The following is a 26,767-nucleotide window of genomic DNA, read 5'->3' as shown; positions in this document are numbered from 1 at the left end:
AAAAAAAAAAAACAGACAACAAAGTGAACGATATTAATCAGACAGACAGACACAGAGTAGGCGATAAGAAAAGATATTAAAATGCAAAGCAAAAAAAAAAAAAACAAGAATGTCAAGTATGAAAAACACAATAAACGAGACAAACAGTATAGTGGAGAACAAATAGTTAGCAGATCAGATTGGGGAGCTCTCCCAGAATGGAGAAGAAAAGAAAGAAAATTTAAGGGATAAGAAAAACAGAAATAGAAGTGTCAATATCTGGAAATAAGAGTTCTAGAGGGAGGAAAAATGAAAGGAAGAAAAGAAAAAGAGAAAGAATGAAGATAAATTTCCCAGCATCTAAAAGATAAAAAGGTCTGATACAATTGAACGAATAAATACACTGATATTAGTGATTTCCAAAAAGAAAGAAAACTAGGATTAGTCAGTGGAATTTATAAATTATGCAGACACTTCTGCTATTTGCCACCTCTTTTTGTACAATTTGTTTGTCTCATTCTCTCTCTCTCCTTCCCTCTCCCTCTTTCTCTCTCCTTTCCACGCACACATGCGCTTTCTCTCTCTCCCTTCCCTCCTTTCTCTCTCTCAGCTTACTGGTTTCGATACTAATCATCTTAGTTTCTGCAGCTATGAGAGTATGTTTTTGAATTTAGCAACACAGATATCACAACTAATATTTTTCCAGTGAAATGGTCTATTGCTAAAGTTGCAGAAAATTTAATTATTTTAAATTCAGAGGGAATATGTTAAGAAGGAATATGTTAAGCCTTCATTTTTTCCCATTACTAAATTTTATATCTTCTCCTACCTTTCCTAATCATTTAAAGTTTTAAGAATAAAAACAGAAAATAAAACCAACCATCTCCTCGGGCCCTATATAGTCTTCAGATCTCCAGCTCATCTAAAGCCAGTTGACATTTGTTCATGCGAAGACAACCAGATATGATAGAAACAGCACTATAGATCAAGAATCCTAGTCCCAGCTCCATCATTAACCAGTGTGAATGACAATGTTGTACATTTCTACCTGGAATTTCCTTCAGCACCTTAAATATAATGTGTATATCAAACTCATTACTTTCCCCACAAAATCTGGCACTCTTCTGTCTGCACTTCTAAGCCAACAACTCTATAATCACCCATCCAAGCTCCTAAGGTAGGAACCTCAAGATTATCCTTAAAAAAAAGCTTCTTTACCTCTCTCAACCAATGACCAATTACTGTCAATCCTATGCCCTTAAATTTAAATCTCTCTCCTCTCTATTTCTGCTGTAACTGTCTTTGTTCATGTTCTCATTCTCTCTTGCTGGGACTACTCCAGTGGTGTTCTGACAGATCCCCCATGTCTCCCTCATTTGTTTATGGCTTCATACTCCTTCCTAAGGAAACTCCCTTGTCCAAAAACCTTCATGGGCTCCACAGTGCCCAAGCCTTACCATGGCCTAAATAAAATGTTCTTTATGATCATCTGGTTCAATCTCCTTCTCCAGATGTATCTGATTCTTCATCTAAAGTTCTAGCCACACAGAGATTTTCAATATTTTCCAAATATGCTTTAATATTTCTTGTCTGTCATCCCTTAACAAACGGTATTTCTGCTTCTGAAATGTCCTTCCCTTTCGCTGCTGCCTGCAAAGTCCTACTCCATCTTTAAAGACTGACATCAATGTAATATTGTGTATGAAGTGTCATCTAACTTCAAGCAGTCTTTTCTCCTGTGTGTTCATATAGTACTTGTAAATACAGCTATTTGATCAGTTATTGCACTGTTGAATAATTACTTGTGTAAGCCCTTATCTTCCTGCATGACTGTAAGCTGCTTAAAGGTAGGGGTCATGTCTTATTTATCTTTGTATCTTTTCCAAGGTTATGTCTGGCATATAATGGATACTTAATAAATAACTGCAAAATGAATAATCCTCACAAAGCTTCAGCTTTTTTATCAGTAGAACAAGGTGGTTGGAACAGATGGTCTAAATTCCTTTCAGTTATAAAACTCTACAGTTCCATGATTCCAAGTTAAAGTTGCTATAACACTGACCCTTGGAAAAAAAAAAATACTAGCATGCTTTAACTAGTAGTAAGAATATTTTAATTTTTTCCTGTATTTAGATCTAACCAAAAAAAAAGTCATTAAAGTTAAAAAGTACCTCTGAATGACAGACTGCTTGCTGGGAAACTGCTGACTCCTGGTTTTGTTTAGCCAAAGAAAGAATTGCATCTGCATGAAATTTTTTATGGGACATCCTAATCATTTGCCCTTCACTAGGAGGATCATCCTCCTAAAAGAAACATAAAGACAATTAATAAAAATAAATTATTTCGAACAATTGCATTTTTCTCAATTTAAGATTAATAAAAACTTATCAGTCATGAACTGATGATATTAGCATTTTTGGAAAGGAGATGAACTCTTTATTTTCATCTAGTTCTCATTTTCATTTGTTCATAATAAAAGCCCTTTATCTTTGCCTCAAATATAAACCACAGTATAATTTGGTACAACGTAAACTGGAGATTATAAAAACATAAAAATCAAACCGTCTGTCCCACGCAGTTGAGCTACCATGAATCATAAATGTTTTATATGATATCATTGTTTTTGGGTCACAGCCTCCTCTTCATATTTCTGCAGTAAAGTAATGCCACAGTGTGGCAATGGGGGCAAAGCATTGTAATGCTGCAACCTGGACCACAAGCAAAAATGAAAAACTGCAGAAGTATGGTATGGCAGCTATAGACCTCAATGTCCCTTTGCCTTTGGGCTGACATCTGGCTTACTTGGCGAGGGTGCTGGTATTGAAGACCCTCACTGGAGCACCCTGTATAGGCTTCTTCATGCCTCAAAATAGGCCCATCCCAACAATGAGGAACAGTGTGGGCCTCAGAGTCCAACAAAGTAGATTATCTTGTAAATACAGATATTAACATGATTTTAAATTCATTGAAAGTATTTGTATTTATTTTTCATGAAATAAAGTTTATTAACTCTAGATTATAAGTCCCTATCCCCTGGCTATGTATAGATAAATGCCCACTGGTACATGATTTCAAGTTATTTGGAGTTTTTCCAGATTGTACTTTTGTATTTGACTTTATTATGAATTTGTAGCATATGTGATTTAGGCATAGTAAAAATATCAAAATTAGAATTTAGTTTCAAATGCAGAAAAAGAGAAGTTATAATTTAGTCTTGGTTCGGTTTAGCTATTTACTTTAAATAAATTTAAACATGCTTTGCCACTTGAAAAAGTTCAAAGAAAGGAGAAAAATGCTATAATGGTACATTAATAGGCCAAATGTTAGTAATGCTTCTCTGAAAATAAAGATATCTCATTTATGCCTTCTTCGCATATTATTTCATAAAAGTGATTGCTATGCTGTCTTCACAATTATCTCAACCAATTACTTGCAATAAATAATTACTGTTTAAAAACAGTTTCATTAAAATCTTATCAAAAAACTTCTTAATGAAGTATTTTCATAGGCCTATGTGAAATAACTTAAAAAAATAGCAACAATGCTTTAAAAAGATGTGAATAAACATAGATGATAGTTGAGTACAATTACCTTTCCTTGCTTAGGTTGTTTAAAAATATATAAAAAGTAAAGATTTCTATTCCTTAACAGTTTTTTCAAAAGAAAATTCTTACTATCACTTCTATATATTTATATATAATGTGATATTTTTAAAAACCAACTTTTGCTTCTACAGAGCTAGAGAGAAACTAGAAAGGGTTAACATCCCTGGACCTCATTTTTCTTTTTAAGCCATTAAGTTTAAATATTTATTAGCACAAAGAATTATAATCATGGTTAGGGAAAAATAACAAATGTATTATAAGAGAGTTGGTTTAAATAGGTAGGATCCTGCTTAAATATTGTAACATTTGCAGGTAACATACACAGGTAACAATTTGCAGTCAGCTAGATTTCATTACCTAATTACATTAAATGTATTTTTTTTTTACTACTAGAGCCACGAGGGTTAATGATAACTTTTTTTCATTCTCACAATTATAAGATTATATAATGAAATGTGCAAGAAACCCTAAATTATTTCATGGTTATTGTACTAAATTTTGTGTCTATAACTCAAAAAATTGAGAAAAAACCTGATCAATGGCAACCAATTCATAAAGATATTCTTCCTGTCAGAATTCAGTGTTGGAGTCAATCGTTACTTACCATTTCAACGGCATCATGCAGAGTGCTGGATAAGCTATCATTAAGGTTTGTCAGGTACAGTCCTACATCTTCTAAAACCAGAAATTAAAATATAAAAATTTAGAAAAAAAAAAGAAACCCAAATTTAGTAAATAATCTGACCATAAAGCCACAGCATATTAGATTCAAAATTATACTGCAATGGAAATACTGGCAAAGTTTATAAACAAGTAATTCACAAACTACTCAATCTTACCAGTTTTTTTAAAGTACAATTTATAACAAAGATGAGAATTTTGTTTAACCTACCAGTTTGTTAGAAATTAAAAACTATAAATATCAATTGTAGTTATGAAATTGAGAAACGGGTATTCTCATATACTGTTGATACAATTAAAACTGATTAAGAGCTAAAAATCCTTTCTAGAACTTAGAGCAAAGAAAAAAAAAATCCTTTCTAGAAAGCATGTTGGTAATGCATCTTTAAAGCAGACTCGGCAATTTCACTTTTAGGCATGTATTCTAAGGAAGAGACCAGATAAGTGCACCAAGACATATATACATGAAAGGATGGTAATTAGAGAGTTGCGTATAGACTGAAAGCATTGAAAACAATCTAAATACCCTCTATTAAGGGATTAAACAGACTACACAGCCATAAAAGAAAAATAAGAAAAATATGGAGTTACATTAAAAGATATCCACAATATATTATTAGGTAAAAAAAAATTCAGGTTTCAGGCTGGGTGAGGTGGTTCAGGCCTATAATCCCAGCCCTTTGGGAGGCCAAGGCGGGTGGATCACTTGAGCTCAGAAGTCTGAGACCAACCTGGGCAAAATGGTGAAACCTCATCTCTACAAAAAAATATAAAAGTTAGCCGGGCATGGTGGCACATGCCTGTAGTCCCAGTTACTCAGAAGGCTGAGGTGGGAGCATCACTTGAGCCCAGGAATTTGAGGCTACAGTGAACCATGATCACACCACCTCACTCTAGCTTGGATAACAGAGTGAGAACCTGTCTCAAAAAAAAAAAAAAAAAAATTCAGGTTTCAAAACAATATGCATAATAAGATCCTATTTTTAAAGGTAAACATACATCCACATATATATGTATTTATGTGTCTGTATATGCATAGACAAAAAAGACTGGAAAGGCCTACCCCAAACCATTAATAGTGATACTATTTCTGGAGGGTGGGAATATGAGGAAGATTTTACTTTCTGAAGTTAAGACCCAGAAAAGTTAACTAAACTGCATTGAGCCCCCTATTCTTTCTACTATACCATGTTAAATCTTGAAAGTTAAGTAAAAACACTTTAAATAGAAAAGTATTACTTAGGGAATTACCATAATCTAACAAGTAAAATCAACTAATACAAAATAACTTACTCTTGGGGGCCAATTTTTGACCACAGCTAAATAAAATCTCTCCTTCAGAGATGGGTTTATCTAAAGTTTCAGTTTCAGTGACAGTAACACTCAATGTGCTTTCCAGTGTTGATGAATCAGAACCTGGCATCTGTGAGTGGGAAGGGGCCTTGGTGCCGGCAGGAAATGGCATAAAGGGAACTGGCTCTGGAGGTGGAGGCTGAGCAGGGAAATCCATACTCTCTGGTTCTTCATCCTTAGCCACAGACATTACACTAAGAAAATAAAGACATATTTGGAGCTTGTTAGGTCACTAAAGGCCTGTATTCATTTTGATATAAAAAACAGACTCGAAGACTATGTCTCCTTTACCAAAATATTTTTTTAAATCTGCACTACTATAATTAACAAGATTTTTAAAAATTGTTTTCATGCTTTAATCATAGGCCATCTTGAAAGCTCTTCCATACACAGAGATATAAAATAATATAAAAGTTAACTGATGATAGTAAATAATGATCCACAATAGGGAGAAATTGTTTTCTATTTTATTAACAATATAATAGATACCTTTATTTCTAGCTGTTTCAAACCTTTTAAGAAAAAAGTATAATTTGATAATTTTTCAAAACTCAACATTTATGAAAGTTCTTTCTTTCAAAGTATAAGGTAGTCTGTGGTTTATAAAGCTTTGTATAATATTTCTATGTTTTCAATGGATCACCTAAGTCAAACGTAAGTTGAAATGTACAGTTATTAGTGAGTATGTTCTCATTTACATAGCTCTTGGATGAAGTTCTTCTTGAGGTGAGTTAGGGTTCTCTTCTTCCAGTGGCAGGTCTCCATCACCCCATGGCTTGGGAAGCTCTGGGCTTGATACCTTCAATTTATCAACGGAAATATCTGACAAAGTTGGGGTAAAAACTGCCGCCGCTGGAGGAGGTGTAGTAGTAGGGGTAACTGTTGGAGTATTAACAAGCACGATGGCAGGCATATCATCTCCTAAAGATTTTTTTTTTAAAAGGACAGAAAAAGATAGTAGTCAGTAAAGAACTCCATAGGATGGCATCATACATTGCTTCAGATATCCCTTACCATTTTAGCACACAAATAATGGCAATTATAATTAATAATAATAATGACAATGGTGGTAGCCATTAATGTGATAATTCCTAAATTTAGTAAAGCATTAAAAAATACCTTGAGAAGATATCATTGTTAATACACCATATACTTAAAGTAGTCTAGGCATCTATTCAATTGTATACTTTTTTTTTTCTTTTTGAGACGGAGTCTCACTCTCTTGCCCAGGATGGAGTGCAATGGTGCGATCTCGGCTCACTGCAACCTCTGCCTCCTGGGTTCAAGCAATTCTTCTACCTCAGCCTCCTGAGTAGCTGGGATTATAGGCGCATGCCACAACACCTGGCTAATTTTTGTACTTTTAGTATGGAGGGGTTTCACCATGTTGGTCAGGCTGGTCTCAAATTCCTGACCTCGTGATTCACCTGCCTCAGCCTCCCAAAGTGCTGGGATTACAGGCGTGAGCCACCATCCTGGCCTCAATTACAGATTTTAAGAAGTCGCAATCAATTCCTAAATTTCCTTGTGAGAAAAAATGATTTACTAAAACCTAGTAAGCAACAAGTACATATACAATAATCTTATAAAGCATCTTATAAGACAAATCATGAAATTTAATAGTTGCTAAAATTAAAATTGAGTTAAAGAAATAAAGTTTCTACCTTCTTCAGCACGTATTTCTTTCACAGGAAAAGCCATATCATGATCCGAATCACAGGGAGAAGAATCTGGAGTCTTTACCAAAACACACTCCTTAGTAGGTGATGAAGGTGAGCGAGGAGGCGTAGGCTGTGGGGTAGCCAGTGGGGTGCACACTCTTGCCTAAAATAAATTAATAAAACAAGATAAACTGTGTTTATAATCACCCAAATAAGAGTAATTTGAAAATAATATGAACTCATTCATAGACTATATATAATTTAAATTGATGGCGGGGTTAAGTACCCTACCTCTTGAACCTCTACCTGTTAGTCTACGATTGGCCTACAGCAAGTCTCAGGCAATTGAAATAACTCTGCCTCTGAAGTGGTCCCCACAGAAATCTAAGGTACCCTCTTTTAAAATAGAGAAGAAGTAATCTGCATTCCTACCAACAGTGTATAAGCATTCCGTTTTCTCTGCAGCCTCACTAGCATCTGTGGGTTTGTATTTTGTTGTTTGTTTTTAAAATTTTTATTTTTAATTTTTGTGGGTACATAGCAAGTGTATATATTTATGGCAATCTGGGTTTTTGACTTTTTAATAATAGCCATTCTGACTGAAATGGTATCTCACTGTGGTTTTAATTTGCATTTTTCTGATGATTAGTGATGATGAGCATTTTTTCATATGTTTGTTGACTGCTTGTATGTCTTCTTTTGAGACCATTAATGGGTATATACCCCAAGGATCATTATACCAAAAAGACACATACACTCATATGTTCATTGCCATACTATTCACAACAGCAAAGACATGGAGTCAACCTAGGTGCCCATAATTGGTGGACTGAATAAAGAAAATGTGGTACACATAAACCATGGAATACTACACAGCCATAAAAAAGAACAAAAATCATGTCATTTGCAGCAACATGGATGGAGCTGGAGGCCATAATTCTGAACAAACAAACAGAGGAAGAAAAAAACAAATACCACATGTTCTCACTTATAAGTGAGAGCTAAACATTGAGCACACATAGACATAAACATGAGAACAACAGACACTGTGGACTATGATGGCAGGGGGCAGGAGGGAAGAAGGGGGAATGGGTTGAAAAACTACTTTTGGGTACTACACTCACTACCTGGGTCCAATATGTCCATATAACAATCCTACACATGTACCCCCATACCTAAATAAAAGCTGAAATTTTAAAAATAAAGAAGACGAAAAGATTAAATAGATAAAGCTGATGATCAAACCCAATTACAGACATGAAGGAAAGGCATAAAACAGAAAGGAAGCATTTTAACTGATTGACAACATACCAAAAAATCAGCCTTTTTGCACACACACACACACAAAAACTGCGTATATAAAAAGTAATGGAAGGATAGGAAAAAGTGGGAGTTAGGGAGAGATGAAGACAGCAGGGAGATGGAAAGTACTGGAGAAGGAAAAATGTAACAATTTAATATTAATTTGTTGAATAGGTAATCATTCAAATGGTTCAAAATTCAAAAGGTACAAAAGGATAGTGAAAATTAAGTTTCTCTCCTACTCTTGTCCTTTCTACCTAGAGCCCTTCCTCAGAGTTATCAAATAATCTTGACTTCAGTCACTTCGTATGTATGATATATGGATATATCTATGGAATAAGTTCCCAGAAGTGGGACTGCTCTATTAAAGGACTAATTATGTTTTTACTTTGAATAGATATTGTCAGATTTCCTGCTACAGGATTTTACTATATTATACTACCACCAGAAGGTAGGAAAATGACAATTTCCCCCAGATTTATCAAACTTTTAGAGTTTTGCCGATCTGATCAGTAAAAATGCAATTTCAATAACTTTTTTCTTATTATCTATGAGGTTGATCATCTTCATCTTTTTATATGTACATGGGTGATTTGTATTTCTTCTATGTGTATGAACTGTCTGTCCTCTGACCATTTTAAAAATATATTATTTGGGCCAGGCACGGTGGCTCATGCCTGTAATTCCAGCACTTTGGGAGGCTGAGATGGGCAGATCAGGAGGTCAGGAGTTCGAGACCAGCCTGGCCAACATGGTGAAACCCCGTTTCTACTAACAATGCAAAAATTAACTGGGCGTGGTGGCGGGCGCCTGTAATCCCAGCTACTTAGGAGGCTGAGGCAGGAGAATCATTTGAACCTGGGAGGCAGAGGTTGCAGTGAGCTGAGATCACGCCACTGCACTCCAGCCTGGGTGACATGAGCAAGACTCCGTCTCAAAAAAAAAAAAAAAAAAAAAAAAAAAAAAATATATATATATATATATATATATATATAATTTGACTTTTTCTTCATTCTAAAAAGTCTCTATGTAAGGTGATTACCCTTTATTCTGTATTAAGGGTTGCAAATTAAGATGCAATTTAAAACCATGAAGCATATTAGAATTTCTATAGCATTGCTTAATAATTAATGTACTCTTAGCCTTCATTTTAAAATGAAAGAAGTACACCATGTCTTTTTTTCTTCTTGACTGCATAAACATATAGCATAGAAGTGTTGTTTTCAAATATAACACTATATTTAATATATATCACTCATATATAACTCATCATGATGAAAGGATCTGAAGGTATTCTTCTAGTATTGGTAAGGGATGATAAAAATGATAAACTATTAGTAACTGAGTGTTTATTTACCAAGTTCTAGGCATTAGATTAAGCTCTGTCCATATATCATCTCACTTAATCTTCCACAAAACTTTGGCAAAGAAAACACAGTACCATAAAGATGTCAATCCTTCTTAAATGAAACCAGTCAAAATTGGTTTAATTCCCACTAAAATCTCAACAATATTTTTTATGGAACTTAAGAACTAACTTTAAAATATATGTGAGAGATTAAAAGGCCAAGAAAAGCCATGACAATTCTGAAGATAAAGAATGATAAGTTGCAGGCTGGGAGTAGTGCTTGCCCTACTAGATATTCAGGAAGCAGATTTCAGCAAAGCCATGGTCATTTAAACTAAGTATTCTATCTTTATTATAGAAATAAAACTAAAGTAGTGGAGCTTGGAATTCAAATTCAACTTTTACCAACCCCAAAATCCAAGCTCTTTACACTGGTTTTCCCACATTTTCTCATCCAATCACCCTCATGAAAATATATGCAATATATAGGCCGAAAGCACACCAAAGTAATTGGCATAGAAAAAACCATAACCCTGACCACATCTGTACTGCATATATTGCCAATGAGCTAATAAAGCACAGATCAAATCTTTGGCACACTAATCACATTATACCACAACAATCTCTACAGAAGTAAAATACAGTATATAACTTTATATTTATACATCGAATGATGTTTAAATGTTTCATGTATATAAAATGATGTCCTTGTGATCTGTAGGATCAGAAGTAACTATAGTTTTAAACAGCTGGTAATACATAGTAAATTTTGGCTTTGTATAATTTCATATTGCTACAATAGATTATAAATTCTTTTTAACACAAGTAAGGTTGATTAAACAAGCAATAAAAATTCCTGAAATGTATTTTCTTTTAAAGATTAAGAATATCAGTTTATATAATAACGCAAAGGAATGTATGATCCTTGGCTATATCTTGATTTAAAAAAAAACTATAAAGGATACTTTTGAAACAATTAGGGAAATCTAAATATGGTCTCTATATTCTATATTATTAACACATCAATGTTAAATTTGGGGCGGTGTGATAATGGTATTTTGGTTATGTAAGAAAGCAACTTGTTCTGTGGAGATACTGCTGATGCTTCTGAGGTAAAGTGTCATGATGTCTGTAACTTTCAAATGGTTTTTAAAGGATATATAATATATAGCAGATATAAAGACAGATTTTTATAAGTGTGCCAAAATATTATCAATCAGTAAATATGAATGACCCTTGAATAAATAACTAAATAAAAACATAGGTTTGAACTGCAAGAGGCCAATCATATAAATTTGGTTTTTTTAAACCAAATGTAGATCAAAAACAGTATTCATGAGATAAGAAATGCATATATATAGAGGGCTGACTTTTCACATTCTTTGATTTTACAGGGCCAACTGTGAGACTCGAGTATGCAAGCATTGGCCAATTCTCCATGTATACCAATGGACAACTGTATAGGTAAAGGGTGTACAGATGTTTATTGTATCATATTTTCAACTATTCTATAGATTTAAAAGTTTTTAAAATAAAATGGTGGGGGAAATGTTACTTTAGTCATAGCAACAAGGAATAAAATTCTACCACAAGCTGGGCATGGTGGCTGGTGCCTGTAATCCTAGCTACTCAGGAGGCTGAGGCAGGAGGATCACTGAAGCCCAGAAGTTCAAGACCAGCCAGGGCAATAAATAAAGACCATGTCTCTAAAAATGATAATAATACTTCTACCACAAACCATGATCTTATGGTATGCAGCTTAAAATTCATCTATTTTACTATTCTTCAACAAATGTATCAAAAATTCCCCATACCGGCAAACATGTTTCATTTGTTGAAGCATCCCCAGAAACACCTGTAGCAACAGGACCTTGCTTCTTTGCTTCTCTGTCACCCAGCATAACAGCAATGGTCTCAGCAAGAGCTTCGTTCACAAAATGGTTAATCACGTCTGAGTTCACAGGAATACCAGCATCAACAAAAAGCTGGAGGGCGCCACTGCTTGTTCCTTCCACTAGAAGTAAAAAAAAAATTCAGAATAAGTGGGCAAGAAACATGCTTGCAATTCAAACTTTCATTATTATTATTTTTTTTTTCTTGAGACGTAGTGTCACTGTCACCCAGGCTGAAGTGCAATGATGTGATCTTGGCTCACTGCAACTGCCACCTCCCAGGTTCAAGCGATTCTCCTGCCTCAGCCTCCTGAATAGCTGGGACTACAGGCACGCGTCACCATGCCTGGCTAATTTTTGTGTTTTTAGTAGAGATGGAGTTTCACCATGTTGGCCAGGCTGGTCTTGAACTCCTGACATCAGGTGATACACCTGCCTCAGCCTCCCAAAGTGCTGGGATTATGAGCGACAGCCACCGAGCCTGGACCAAACTTTCATTCTTAAAAGTTCAGAGATGCTGGCCGGGCACGGTGGCTCACGCTTGTAATCCCAGAACTTTGGGAGGCCAAGGCGGGTGGATCATGAGGTCAGGAGATTGAGACCATCCTGGCTAACATGGTGAAACTCCGTCTCTACTAAAAATACAAAAATTAGTCAGGTGTGGTGACGGGCGCCTGTAGTCCCAGCTACTCGGGAGGCTGAGGCAGGAGGATGGCGTGAACCCGGGAGGTGGAGCTTGCAGTGAGCCAAGATAGCACCACTGCACTCCAGCCTGGGCGACAGAGTGAGACTCCGTCAAAAAAAAAAAAAAAAGTTTAGAGATGCCAATATACGTGTATGGGGGTGGGTTGGGGAGGGTGGAAAGAGGAATAAAAATGAAAATACAAACATACCTACTTATTAAGAAAAAGACTAAGAGGACAACTTACATAACAAATACTCTCTGTAAATAAAAAAAAGGGAGATGAAAATGTACTCAGATGGCCTCTTCTCTACTACTACAGAATTTAGTGATAAAAATGAGCACAATAAATCCCCTCATCTGAATACAACTCACATTTCCAAGAGTATAACAACAGGAAACTCTGTGATAGATCTCCACTAAAACAAAAGAATGCACTAAATATGAAGGCAAACTTCCCTTCCTTCTAGTTTCAGATACATCAGTTATTAACATCTACTGCAGTTGAGGTGCTTGTTATCACACATCCTATAGGTATATTAATATCTGAATGGGTTGCACTTTTCACTTACATGAATGTACATCAAATTAAGTAAAACCTCCTGAAGAGACTTTATTTGACACAAAGTAGTGATATTTATAAAGCTCCATGTGGAAAATAAGTGGGTACTAATCTGTACAACCTGATGGAGATGTGACCCCACCAAAGAGTACTGCTTAAGTAACACAACTATAGTAAAAATATCCAGAATTCCCTAAAAAGTGGGTAGAAGTGTAGTGGGATCCCTTGTTGATGGGGTAAGTAACAGCAATTTGCTCTTGAGTTACCATAGCAGAGACGATCACAATCCCAAATTCATATTCGACAATATATGTTGATACATCTCCTTTTTAGTTTCCATAATTCATTCTTTGAGCATGGCCCAAAATCAGAACATCGTTTTTATAAGGTCCCAAATCCCTACCCAGACACTGGCAAAACAAAAGCAAACACAAATCTTTTACAGGGAAGAAAACAGGATCTAAATACCCAATTTGTAAATTGTCCGATTTTCACCAGGAAAACAATTTTCTCATAAATTTGTTGTTCATTTTTGTCCTTCCTTCAAAGATGAGATAATGAGAGAAAACCAGGATAGTAACAATAGAAGGAGGCATTTGAGCTATGCTAAATAGGACAAATTAGTCAAATGCAACAATAAACTCTATGAAGCTGGGATATAGGGTATGGCTGAGGGGGGAATGAGGAAGAGCAAAGCAAAGAAAATAGAACAAATAATAACTCCAAGGCTTTAGAGATTATGGATGCTGGGAGAACTGTGATCTCAAAAATGAGAAGCATTTTAGACATACTAAGGACGAGATGCCAGGGGAGCATCAAGCACATTATTCATCAACCAGCAGAACTGCAAGTTGTCGGCCCAAATACATGGCTTAGGGTTCATCAACTGACACAGGATAACTAATGTCAGGAGGAAACTGGAAAAAAACAGAAAAGAGGGCAAAGCACGGGAACTAGGGAAACAATTTTATTCAAGTAGCAGAAAATAAAATGAGAAAATGAAGGTCTTAAAGAAGTTTGTTTTTTTTTTTCTAAAAGAGGAAGAATAACAGAATGAAGTCTAAGAAGCCAACACCAGGAGAAGAGTTTAAGAATCAGAGATGGTCAATAGTGCCTATGCTTGAGCCATACAGTAAAACAAGGATTTGAAAAAGGGAAGCATTTTTGACAAGCAAATGCTGTGAGAAAGGAGTTTCTTGAGGGGGAGGGCAAAAGAAGGCCAACCCATAAGGACCAAAGAGGAAGTGGGTAATGAGAAATTAAAGCAGTGAATATAGACTCTGAAGTCTAGGATTCGGGCTGTTAAAGGATAGTCCATGAGGGAGAAAGAATAGCTTATCCTGAAGCTGGAAAGAAGAAAAAAAGTAGAGATAATGATAAACAGGAATAAAAAAAAAAAAAAAGAACAAAGTTAGAAAAACTTTCACTATCCAATTTCAAGTCTTACTATTAAATTACAGTAATCAATAAGTATGTTATTAGTATACCTTACAGGTGAACGGGATAGGATACAAAGTCCAAAAACAAGATGCACACATATATAACCAACTGATTTTCAACCAAGGTGTTAAGGTAGTTCAATGGAATAATGATAATCTTTCCAACAAACGGTATTAGAACAGCTGGATATCCATATGCCAAAAAATCCCAAACAAAAAATAACTTGATCCTTACTTCACACCATAAAACTTAACTCAAAATATACTATAAACCTAAATGTGTAATCTAAAACCATACATCTTCTAGAAGAAAACATAGGAAACTATCTTAATGATCTTGGGTTAGCAAAGATTTTTTTAAAAGCAGCATGCAAAAATCCCTACAAACTACCAGAAAAAACCTGATAAATTAGACTTCTTCAAAATCAATCTTTTTGTCTTAAAAAAATAATGCTGAGAAAACAAAAAGGCAAAACACAAAGTAGAAGAAAACATTTACAAAACATATATCCAATAAAGGACTTGTATCCAGAACAGATAAAAAGCTTCATACTCAGTAATATGAAGACACGACTCGAACTTAAAAATGGTCAAATGATTTAAAAAGATTTCACCAAAGTAAATATACAGATGGCAAATAAACACATTAAAAAGTTGTACATCATTAGTAATTATACCACTCAGATATTAGTATAGTTAGGGAAATACCTCCACATATGTTCAGAAATGGCTAGAATTATAAACACTGACAACACCAAGTGTTGGGGAGGATGTGGAGCAACTAAAGTCACATACACTGCTGGGTGGAATGCAAAATAGTACACCCACTTTTGGAAATGTTTAGCAGTTTCTTATAAAGTTAAACATTTACTTATGACCAAGCAAAATTAAAAGGTTTCTACACAAAGATTTGCTTACAAATGTTCATAGCAGCTTTATTCATAATACCCAAAAACTGAAAGACTATGAATGTCCATCAAGTGGTAAATGGATTGACAAATTATGGTATATCTATACATTATACTATTACTACATGCAATAGCATGATTGTCAAAATATTATGCTAATAAAAGAAGCCAGCCAACAAGGGGCTACATATTGCATGATTACATATGTATGAAATTCTAGAAAAGGTAAAAATACAGTAATAGAAAGCAGATCAGTGTTGTTAGGGGCCAGTGGGCATGAGTGAGGTTTAGGAATTGACTGCAAAATGGCATAAGGAAGCTTTTGGAGACGACAGAAATGTTTTTCTATCTCATGATTATGTGGCTAATATATAGCTGTGTGAACTTGTCAAAGCGTGTCAAACTGGGCCAGGTGCGGTCACTCACTCCTGTAATCCCAGTGCTTTGGGAGGCTGAGGGAGGAGGATCACTTGAGGCCAGGAGTTTGAGATTAGCCTGGGCAATATAGCAAGACCCCGTCTCTGCAAAATTGATTGATTGATTGATTGATTGAGACAGAGTCTCGCTCTATTGCCCAGGCTGGAGTGCAGTGACGTGATCTTGGCTCACTGCAACCTCCGCCTCCTGGGTTCAAGCAATTCTCCTGTCTCAGCCTTTGGAGTAGCTGGAATTACAGGTATGTGTCACCATACCCAGCTAATTTTTATATTTTTCATAGAGATGGGGTTTCACTGTGTTGGCCAGGCTGATCTCAAACTCCTCACCCCAGGTGATCTGCCCTCCTTGGCCTCCCAAAGTGCTGGGATTACAGGCATGAACCACTGTGTCTGGACCCAAAATTATTTTTAGCTGGGCATGGTGGCGCACACCTATGGTCCTAACTACTTGGGAGGCTGAGACAGGAGAGTTGCTTGAGCCCAGGAGTTAGAGGTTACAGTGAGTTATGATCATGTCACTGCAGTCCAGCCTCTAGCCTAGATGACAGAGGGAGACTCTGGCTCTAATTAAAACAAACAAACAAACAAAAAACTTGTCAAACTGTACACTCAGAAGTGGTGACTTTTATGGCAAGTAAACTCACCTCAAAAAAACAAGGAGGAGGTGGAAAGGAAGAAAAACAGGAGGAAGAGGAAGAGAAGGAAAAAATGGGGATAAGAATGGGGAAGAGAACGGCGAGAAGAAGAGGGAAAGGGGGAAAGAGAAAAAGAAGAGGAAGAAAAGAAAAAATGGGGAAGAGAAGGGGGAGAAGAAAAGGAAAAAGGGGAAGGAGAAAAAGAAGAGGAAGAAAAGAAAAAAATGGAGAAGAGAAGGAGAAGAAAAGAATGGCATAGGCTCCATAAAGAGGCTCATTTTAACCATTCAATGAATACTTAAACTCTTGTTGGGTATTGGGCAAGGACTAGGCACAAAAGGAGAAACATCCTTAAATCCTGAGTAATTTATAGTATAAAGAGTGAGACAGGCCGGGCGCGGTGGCTCACGCTTGTAATCCCAGCACTTTGGGAGGCCGAGGTGGGTGGATCACGAGGTCAGGAGATCGAGACCACGGTGAAACCCCGTCTCTACTAAAAATACAAAAAATTAGCCGGGCGTGGTGGCGGGCGCCTGTAGTCCCAGCTACTTGGAGAGGCTGAGGCAGGAGAATGGCGTGAACCTGGGAGGCGGAGCTTGCAGTGAGCCGAGATTGCGCCACTGCACTCCAGCCTGGGCGACAGAGCGAGACTCCGTCTCTAAAAAAAAAAAAAAAAAAAAAGAGTGAAACAGATATGGAAACCAACCTTAATATAATCTAATAATTACTATAACAAAAATATGTACAAAGTACTATGGGGATAACAGAGAGACTTGGGGTGGGAAGTATGAAGAGTGGTTTAATAATCTAAAAGCTGCAATATGAAATAAGAGGGTGAGAGAGAACTAACCATCACCAAAGAAGTACTAGGAAGTAAGGTTAGAAGAGCTTACCTTTTGTTACTGGAGGATTTACTCGACCTCTGGAATATATAAATCCACGATGAACTAAAGCTTTTGTCTTTTAATAAAAACAAAAATAAATTCCATTTCACTTACCAATGTCAGAAGTCAGTGGTTCACTTGTCTCACTGACTGAAACACTGATATTAGGTGCAATCTGTTGTTGGACTGGAAAGAGCCCAGAGATAATTCTTGACATTATTTCTTGCTCTACCCTGAGGGGATGGTGGTGCAGATAAAAGTTAAGATTCCTCAATTTGATTGAAATGTAAAAAATGTTAGCCATACCACCCTTAAAAATAACCTTTACCAATGCCACAAACATGTTGGTGTGAAAGCAGTCATTGTGAAAGTTAAATCTAGAAGAAAAAAAATAAAATGGGCTGGGCATCATGGTGCACACCTGTAATCTCAACACTTTGGGAGGCCACGTTGGGCAGATTGCTTGAGCTCAGGAGTTCAAGACCATTCTGGGAAACAGGGCAAAACACTGTCTCTACAAAAAATACAAAAATTAGGTGGTACATGCCTGTAGTCCTAGCTACTCAAGAGGCTGAGGTGGGAGGATGGCTTGAGCCCAGGAGGTTGAGACTGCAGTGAGCCATGATCACACCACTGCACTACAGCCTGGGCAACAGAGTGAGACCCTGTCTCAAAAAAAAAAAAAAAAAAGTACCTCTGAAGAAGATAAACCACACTAAACAGAATCTCCTCGTGGGAGATAGTTTATGAAATCAAATTAAAATCTTTCAGATTAGTCTAATGAAAAGCTTAAAAGAACTCCCAAACTCAAAATAAGACTTGGGCCAATGACTATCTGGCATATAATGTACCTAAACTGTTTGATTTCCACTCTGAGTGCACACATAAAAACCATATAAGATCAGAGCTAGAAAAGATGTCCAGCTGCCCTCTCTTCAAGGTAATACACATATAGGCTGTATTATAGGTAGTTTTCCTCTTAAAATGTAAAGAAAAAATTTATTTCCAAGGTCATCTTCAGGAAGGGAAAGGGGAATAGGAGACTTCTAGAACATTTCTTTACTGCAGTTAACAGACTTCTTAAAAATTATTATATAAATAACAGGTGTTCATTGTAGAAAATTTAGAAAAAATCTAAGAGTTTAAAAAATTGATAAAGCTCACCTATAATCCTAGGTTCAGGGATAAACACAGTTAATTTGCTATATATGCTTTTTCAAACTTTTGTTTTATGCACAGTTTTTTGTTTTGTTTTGTTTTGAGACAGAGTCTCACTCTTTCGCCCAGTCTGGAGTGCAGTGGCGCAGTCTCAGCTCACTGCAACCTCTGCCTCCCAGGTTCAAGCGATTCTCCTGTCTCAGTCTCCCGCGTAGCTAGGACCACAGGTGTGCACCATCGCACCTAATTTTTGTTTTTGTTTTTTTTTTCAGTAGTGACGGGGTTTCATCATGTTGGTCAGGCTGGTCTCCAACTCCTGACCTCAGGTGATCCACTCACCTTGGCCTCTCAAAGTGCTGGGATTACAGGCGTGAGCCACTGTGCTAGCTGCCTACTTACTTTTGAGTAAGATCTTGTAAACTGGGGTTACATTGTTAGTATCCTGCTTCGTTTATATGCCAGTACATTATGAATATCTTTTTATATCATTAAATTTCTTCTAAACCTAATTTTCATGACTATATTAATATTCAGCCATTTCACTTATTCCATAACTTCCTTAAGGTTTCTTACAAGTAAAAATACAAATAATAGCATTCATTTCATATTCATATGTAACAAGTTACAATTGTTATTGTAATATGTAACAATAATAACATATTACAGCTTGTTGTTATCAGTATGTAACAAACCTAGAACAGTGCCCTCTTTGTAGTACTAGGTATTATATGGCCTAGTATAGCAGTCCTAACCTTTTTGGCATCAGGGATTGGTTTTGTGGAAGACAATTTTTCCACAGACCAGGGCAGGGGTGGTGGGGTAGCGGGTGGGGGGATAGATTCGGGATGAAAACTGTTTCACCTCAGATCATCAGGCATTAGATTCTCATAGGGAGCATGCAACCTAGATCCCTCACATGCACAGTTCACAATAGGGTTTGTGCTTCTATGAAATCTAATGCCACGGCTGATGTGACAGGAGGTGGAGCTCAGGCAGTAATGCTCACTCACCCACTACTCACCTCCTGCTGTGCAGCTTAGTTCCCTGGTTCCTAACAGGCCACAGACCGGTACTGGTTCGTGGCCCTGGCCTAGTAGCAAACCATAATTACTTCCTTAGGATAAGTTTCTGGAAATGAATCACTGGATTAAAGAACATGTACATTTTTAAGGCTTCCTAATAGTCTACTTTGCCAGAGTAGACAGACTGAGTACAAATATTCAAGGACAAAAACAATAACCTCCAACAATAGTTAAGCCCTCAGCATTATATCAAACACTTTCCAGTGACTAAAGCAAAGAAAGTTTAATATACAAAAGAAGACAAAGAATATTTTCAGCCACAATTTAATACTTTCCATTTATATTTGCTACTATGGTTCTATTGATACCAAAAACATTATAAACTTACCATTGAATTAAGCTATTTTCCAGTGTTTCTTTTCTCTCAATTACTTTATCCAGAATATCGGCAGTGGGCTGTAAAGTAGAAGCAACTGGTGGAAATGGAGGACCATTATATTTTGTAGAATCAGCTTTAACACTTCTGTTAAACTCCAGAATTGGTTCAGAGTCTGGAATTTCATCACATTTTTCCTCTTCCTGGTAGTGACAAAAACAAAACTATTATATTCATGTATTTGTTCAACATTTACTGAATACCAACTATAAGCAAGGAACTAGGTGAATTAAGAAACCCTTCTAAATTAACCAACAGCATTTCTAATTAGGTGATATCACATTAATTATAATATACACATTAGTCATACATATTGAGGAACCCTTAATTACACAATCAGTTTCTCTTTAGAACCCAATATTCATTTTATGCAATCACAAAATAAACTAGAAAACATAATTATTCCTACATAAAACACTATTATTTCTCTCTGGAAATGTATGAACTTAATAATTATCATTAAAAAATTGATGCTTCCTGATATGGTTTGGATATTTGTCCCCTCCAAATCTCATGTTGAAGTGTGATCCCCAGTGTTGGAGATGGGGCCTGGTGGGCGGTGCTTGGGTCATGGGGGCGGATCCCTCATGAATGGCTTGGTGCCCTCCCCATGGTAATAAGTTAGTTCATGTGAGAGCTGGTTGTTTAAAGGAGACTGGCACATCCTCCTCTCTCTCTTGCTCCCTCCCTTGCTTTGTGACACACCTGGACCCTCACAGCCTTCTATCTGAGTAAAACTTCCTGAGGTCCTGACCAGAAGTAGTTGCTGGCACCATGCTTCTTGTACAGCCTGCAGAGCCATGAGCCAATTAAATCTCTACTTTTTTTTTTTTTTTTTTTAAGACAGAGTTTCACTCTTGTCACCCAGGCTGGAGTCCAATGGTGCAATCTCAGCTCACTGCAACCTCCACCTCCTGGGTTCAAGCAATTCTCCTGTCTCAGCCTCCCGAGATGCTGGGATTACAGGCGCCCACCACTATGCCCGGCTAACTTTTGTATTTTTTGGTAGAGATGGGGTTTCACCGTCTTGGCCAGGCTGGTCCTGAACTCCTGACCTCAGGTAATCCACCCACCTCAGCCTCCCAAAGTGCTGGGATTACAGGCATGAGCCACTGCGCCTGGCCTTAAATCTCTTTTCTTTATAAATTACCCAGTAATTCCTTTATAACAATGCAAAATAGACTAATACACTTCCAAAATCACTTTTTGCTTTTATACAACTTATAATTTACATTTAAATATGCAATAAGGTCAGTCAGTCATCTTACAAATTATTTGCATTACCACATCATAACCAATAGAGTTATTTCTGGAATTGTTAAAATTTTTATTACAAAAAATATCATGTGTTTAAAAGTAAACAAATAGTGTCCATGTACTGTATCTGTTACATAAATAACATGAATTGCATTTATCTGCTCCCCAGCTTTAACAATTATCAACTTATGGTCAATCTTGCCTCATCTAGCCACTTTCCCCTTCACATATCATTTTGAAGCAAATCACAGACATCATTTTATCTATAAATAATTCAATTAAAAATACTTTGGGTCTCTCTAAATACTACAACTCAGTAATATTATTCCATTGAAAAATGAAGTCCACAGCTTATAAATGGCAGAGCTACTACAGGAACACTTGTCTTTGAATGCTAAATCCTCTGCTACTTCTCTAACCATTTCTTTCACTTGTATATTGCATAAACAATTACCAAGTACCTTTGCTAGGCATTAGGAATATAAAAATAAATAAGGTCCCTGCCTTCAAAATTCTCATGTGGCACTCACATGAGAAAAGACATATCTGTGAGCGAATAACATTAATATACTTCACACCTCTGCATATTCTAAAATTGGATTTCACTTTATGATTAACAAAGCTGATCTTAGCTCTAAAAGTCAAAGAAACATGATCAAATGTGTTCTTTAAAGTCTACTGACATTAATAGTCAAGTAGTTTCAATGTTCTATGATCTTTTCTCCCATCCTTTATAATTTACTTCTGCCTATTTTTCCCTCTATTTCATTATTTCTATCATTCTATAACCCTTCCATATGGGATATTCCTTCGGATTATAGATTTCTCACAACTTTTTTCTCAATATCAATTAACTAGTCACCTCACCACAAATCCAAAAACCAAAATTAATAGAATGAAAAAAAGACAAATTGGAGGAAAAGAAGCCAAAGGCAGTAGAAAGAAAGAAGAAAGCAGGAAACAGACAAAATCTAGGTGGGAAACGGTAGATAATCACGAAGCTTCATGAAGGCAGATAGGTGATAAAGATTAAAGACATTCTAGAATAACAACTTTACAAGTTTTAAAATAAAAGTATATTTAACTCAAAAGTAAAAGAAAGTATCTCAAAGCACTGTAACATAATATTGATAGTCCAAAGATAGTCAACAACCTGGAAAAATACCAGTAGAAAAATAATTTATCATGGTTTCTAAGCTTTGTTACCTGTATGACATCGATTATTTCATCAAAGTTAGTTCCTGGAAACTTCACCTCTTCTTCATCTACCTTCATAATTTCTGGAGTCTAAGAAAGCATTTTCAGAAAGTTTTTGTTGTGCTTAACACTTTTAAAATTTATAAGTAATTTATCATATTTCCACCTATAGTATAAGCTTATAATTACATGGCCCTTTTTAATCATTTTAATACCCTATTCAGAATTGATTTAATTAGTAAAGGAAATCCAAGCTAGTCCCCAAGCCATTAGGTCAACATTTCAATTGCTTTAAAAAATTAATCAGCTGTTTTTCTGTAAAGGACTCCATCAGCAATATCACTTAATTCATCAACAGGTTGATATAATTGAGACTTCTCTTCTAGAATTAAGATAAAGGAAAGTGTTTGCATGTGTAGATATCTAAGTATAAACATATATGAACTCACACAAAGATGGATACAGAATCGAATAATTCAGAAAAAAAACAAAATAGTCATTTTACAAATCTAATCATTAGGCCTCATTATATAAAATGTAGTCATGCAATAGCCTCTTACTGACAGCAGAATGATAAACAGTCCAAAAATTTATTGCTTGTTATCACAGAAGTTTCAATAAACAGAAGGTTAAAAAAATTACTGATGAAAAAATTCAATTAAGCACAAATGTCACTGAGGGTCAGTTCTATTTCATTACTTGCGATCATGGAAGATTGCTAGTGTTCTCTCTCCTTTTAAAACTGTACCCTCGGCCAAATTTGCTTACAATAAACAAAACCTGGGGTAAGTTACAGTGCTATTTTGCTTTGTAGTAAAGCCATAACTTCATTATTCAAAAGCAAATAAATGCCAGGAAGAAATGCATATTTTTGTATCATGTCAACAGTAGGATAATAAGGTAACATTCCAAAATATAAACTCCCAACTGTCACTATAAAATTCACTTAGGATATCTATAATTCCCATGTAAATCAAAGATTCATCACCAAAGTGACAGAAATTCTTTCTTCACATGAGAGTTTCACAACTTAAATTACCAAAAAGTTACACTAAAGATTATTACTTTCCAAATAGTTACAAATGTAAGGATCTGAAACAAACTTTCAAGTTCATAAACAATTCAAAATTTGTTTTGGGCTGGCGTGGTGGCTCACGCCTGCAATCCCCGAACTTGGGAGGCCGAGGTAGAGGGATCACTAGGAGTCAGGAGTTCAAGATCAGCCTGGCCAACATGGTGAAACCCCATCTCTACTAAAAATACAAAAATTAGCTGGGCGTGGTGGCTGGCACCTGTAATCTCAGCTACTCAGGAGGCTGAGGCAGAAGAATTGGTCGAACCCGGGAGGCGGAGGTTGCAGTGAGCTGAGGTCACACCACTGCACTCTAGCCTGGGCGACAGAGCAAGACTCTGACTTTAAAAAAAAAAAAAAATTGTTTTCAATCTTTTCTTCAAAATCTAAATTATTATAATAAGTTATCACTATGATAAAAGGCTTTAAATGGAGTAACATTAGTTAAAATCTACAGTCAGACATTACTCGAAATAATATGATAAAATTCTGAAATATACCTTTATCCAAGTTTGCACAGGAGGAAGAGAGGCTTCTTTGGGACTAGACAGAGGTGAAAGGCCATCAGCGCTACCATTTGAAATGCTGTCAATATCTACACTGGGTAATACCTAAAACAGAAAACAACATTCAGCTGTTTATCATTTTTACTCAAATATTTTTATGAGTATGTGTATATACATGTATATGCGTGTGTGTGTGTGTATACATATATACATAAAAACTAAGCATGCTCTTTAAGTTTTTATTGTGAAGCCAATGGATAACAAAATTTTTTAATTATGAAAGCGTATTTTATAAAATATGAAAAATAAAAAGGAAAACACACAAAATTCTATCCTAAGATAACTTCATTTTCACTATTCCCTTTGTCTTTTACTATCTACTTATACATAACTAAAATTTAAAATAGTTTTCATTCTTGATTTTTCATTGTGATTACAAGAACCATAAACACTTATCATGCTTTTGTATAGACTTCATAATTATATTTTTAAATGACTATATAACATTTCAACAAACATGTCTTAATTATTTAATTATGTTTCAATTGGAAAAATTTAGGAAATTTCCAATTTTTCCACTATTATATATATATCACTACAAAAAAAACTTACACACACAGTTTTCTTCCTAAACTCTAAATTAATTCACTATACTAGATAGCCAGATATTGGATTAAATTTCTGGGCCACAGGACACAAATACTTAAGATTCTTGGAAGTACTGGTGAGACGTAATCCTAACAACCTCTATCTACATCATCAAAAACATATTTAAGTCTAAGTTTTACCCAACCCTCACCAAAATTAGATAATATGATTGTTTTGGCAATAATAGTTTTTAAATGGATGCATCTTATTGTTATTTTAATTTGCATTATCTTGGTTACTGGCAAAATTTATTTAGTTTGCTTGCTGATAAACTGTACTTCCTCTTTTGTAGAGTCTTATTCATGTCCTTTGAACATTTCTAGACTTGGATCTGTGTTTTCTTATTAATTTATAGAGATCTTTATATTTAAAAATTAATGCTTTACTAGCATCTTCATTTCATATGTTCTTACTGTGTGTCGTTTGCCTTTTAATTTAGGATTCTTTCCCCCCGATCTAGATCCTCTAATTTCCTCCATGAACTGACTGTGCTAGTGATGCTCATTCATTCAATACACATTGACCGGGTTTGTACGTGGCTCAGGGAGCTGTCCAGGCTAAAGTGTCCCCAGGTCTCCCGAAGCCTCCATAGCTGCTGCACCACTGGGTTAGTGGGCCTACACTGTCAGAAGGATGCCCAAAGACTGCTGTAAGAGAGGAACACATTTGGGTTCACGTTGGGAGTTCCCTGCCCTGCAACAATGACTGGAAGTTAAAAGGTTCTGCGGCCAGGGCTTTATTGTGCATTTGCTCCTATCAAGCACAGGGCCGGGAATCTTCCTGAGATCCATTGACTGCCTCAGCCCTAACAACTTGGCTGTGAAAACACACTGTTAATTTTAGCTGTAGGGCAGAAGTCAATCTATGAGAACGAAGTGTTTGTGGAGCTACATGGTGATTTCTAAGTCCCTGGGAATCTCTCAGGCTGGGGGGTTGAGGCTGTTCTGCATAAATTTGTGCAGAAGAAATGGATGGTTCGTTTGTTCAGGGAGGAGTGTCCAGTCAAAAATCAGTACTAACAGCCTGCTGACTGTTCATGTGGTGGCATCTGACAGCTCCAGGATTATCTTCTCCTCAGTGATAAGGATCCAAGAATGAGGCAAGTCTTCTCTCTTCCCAGAGGGCATACTAAGTTGCCCAAGAAAACTCATTTGTCCTGGCTCAATCAAAAGAGGAACCCTGGAGCAGTCTAAGGACTGGAGTGTTCTAATTATTTGTAAGTAAGCAAGGATGATAAGATGAACACAGGAGTTGGAGTAAATCAGCCAAAAAGTTTACCACAGTTCATGAACGCTTTCCTACAATTGCCTCCTGACTGGTCAATAGAAAGTCACATGTAAATACTCATGTTCATTTTTGTCCAGACCTAGTGAAGACCTCAGCTTCTACAGCTGGATCCCAGGCCAAAGGGTAGATGTTTGTGAAATGTCAAAGGGTTTCTTCCCACATGAGCCTGTTGAAGTCTTGTATTCATTCAAGTCTTCTAACATATGTTAGTGTAAAGTTTGAAATACCAATTATATACGTCGCATACATTAACTTTTTAAAATTAATTATAATACACAGTTCAGTTGTTCCCTTTGGAATATCACCAAGCCACTTGTATATAAGTCATTGGCCTAGAAGAGCGGCTTAAATCATGCAAAACAGGATAGAAACATTCATATTAATATCACAGTTTTGAAAATAACAGAGCCAGCTGGGCACAGTGGCTCATGCCTGTAATCCCAGCACTTTGGGAGGCCAACATAGGTGGATCGCCTGAGGTCAGGAGTTTGAGACAAGCCTGGCCAACACGTGAAAACCTGTCTCTACTAAAAAAAAATACAAAAAATTAGCTGGGCGTGGTGGCGGGCGCCTGTAATCCCAGCTACTTGGGAGGCTGAGGCAGGAGAATCGCTTGAACCCAGGAGGCAGAGGTTGCAGTGGGCCAAGATTGTGCCATTGCCCTCCAGACTGGGCGACAAGAGCAAAATTCTGTCTAAAAAATAAAAATAAATTTAAAAAAAAAAAGAGCCATGATCAAAAGCAATATTTTCATGAAGCAATATAATGGATTTCCGTACTAACGTTAAGCAAAAAAATTTTTTCTTCCTTAAAATT

The 26,767-nt window shown here is 36.2% G+C and overlaps 1 protein-coding gene across 7 annotated transcripts in view; it reads right to left on the bottom strand.

The window, feature by feature from the left end:
- Window positions 1-26,767, bottom strand: part of KIAA0586 (KIAA0586 ortholog) — a 122,194-nt gene that overhangs the window by 53,435 nt on the left and 41,992 nt on the right. For 6 of the 7 annotated variants that reach the window (XR_004029700.1, XM_030811311.1, XM_030811318.1 and 3 more), the window contains exons 17-26: window positions 24,011-24,121; window positions 22,448-22,528; window positions 19,937-20,127; window positions 17,483-17,601; window positions 11,744-11,943; window positions 7,283-7,442; window positions 6,317-6,539; window positions 5,559-5,812; window positions 4,189-4,259; window positions 2,151-2,282 (exon numbers count right to left, since the gene is read on the bottom strand). Coding sequence is in view for 6 of the 7 variants with exons in the window: in XM_030811311.1 (XP_030667171.1) it covers window positions 2,151-2,282; window positions 4,189-4,259; window positions 5,559-5,812; window positions 6,317-6,539; window positions 7,283-7,442; window positions 11,744-11,943; window positions 17,483-17,601; window positions 19,937-20,127; window positions 22,448-22,528; window positions 24,011-24,121 (1,542 nt within the window). In the remaining variant the exon portion in view is untranslated. The remainder of the gene's footprint in view (window positions 1-2,150; window positions 2,283-4,188; window positions 4,260-5,558; window positions 5,813-6,316; window positions 6,540-7,282; window positions 7,443-11,743; window positions 11,944-17,482; window positions 17,602-19,936; window positions 20,128-22,447; window positions 22,529-24,010; window positions 24,122-26,767) is intronic. The other variant, XM_030811326.1, reaches the window with a different exon arrangement.

The sequence above is a fragment of the Nomascus leucogenys genome, chromosome 1a, assembly GCF_006542625.1.
Source record: "Nomascus leucogenys isolate Asia chromosome 1a, Asia_NLE_v1, whole genome shotgun sequence".
NCBI lineage: Eukaryota > Metazoa > Chordata > Mammalia > Primates > Hylobatidae > Nomascus > Nomascus leucogenys.
Note: the sequence above shows the minus strand (reverse complement) of the source record. Positions and strands in the feature narration are given on the sequence as shown.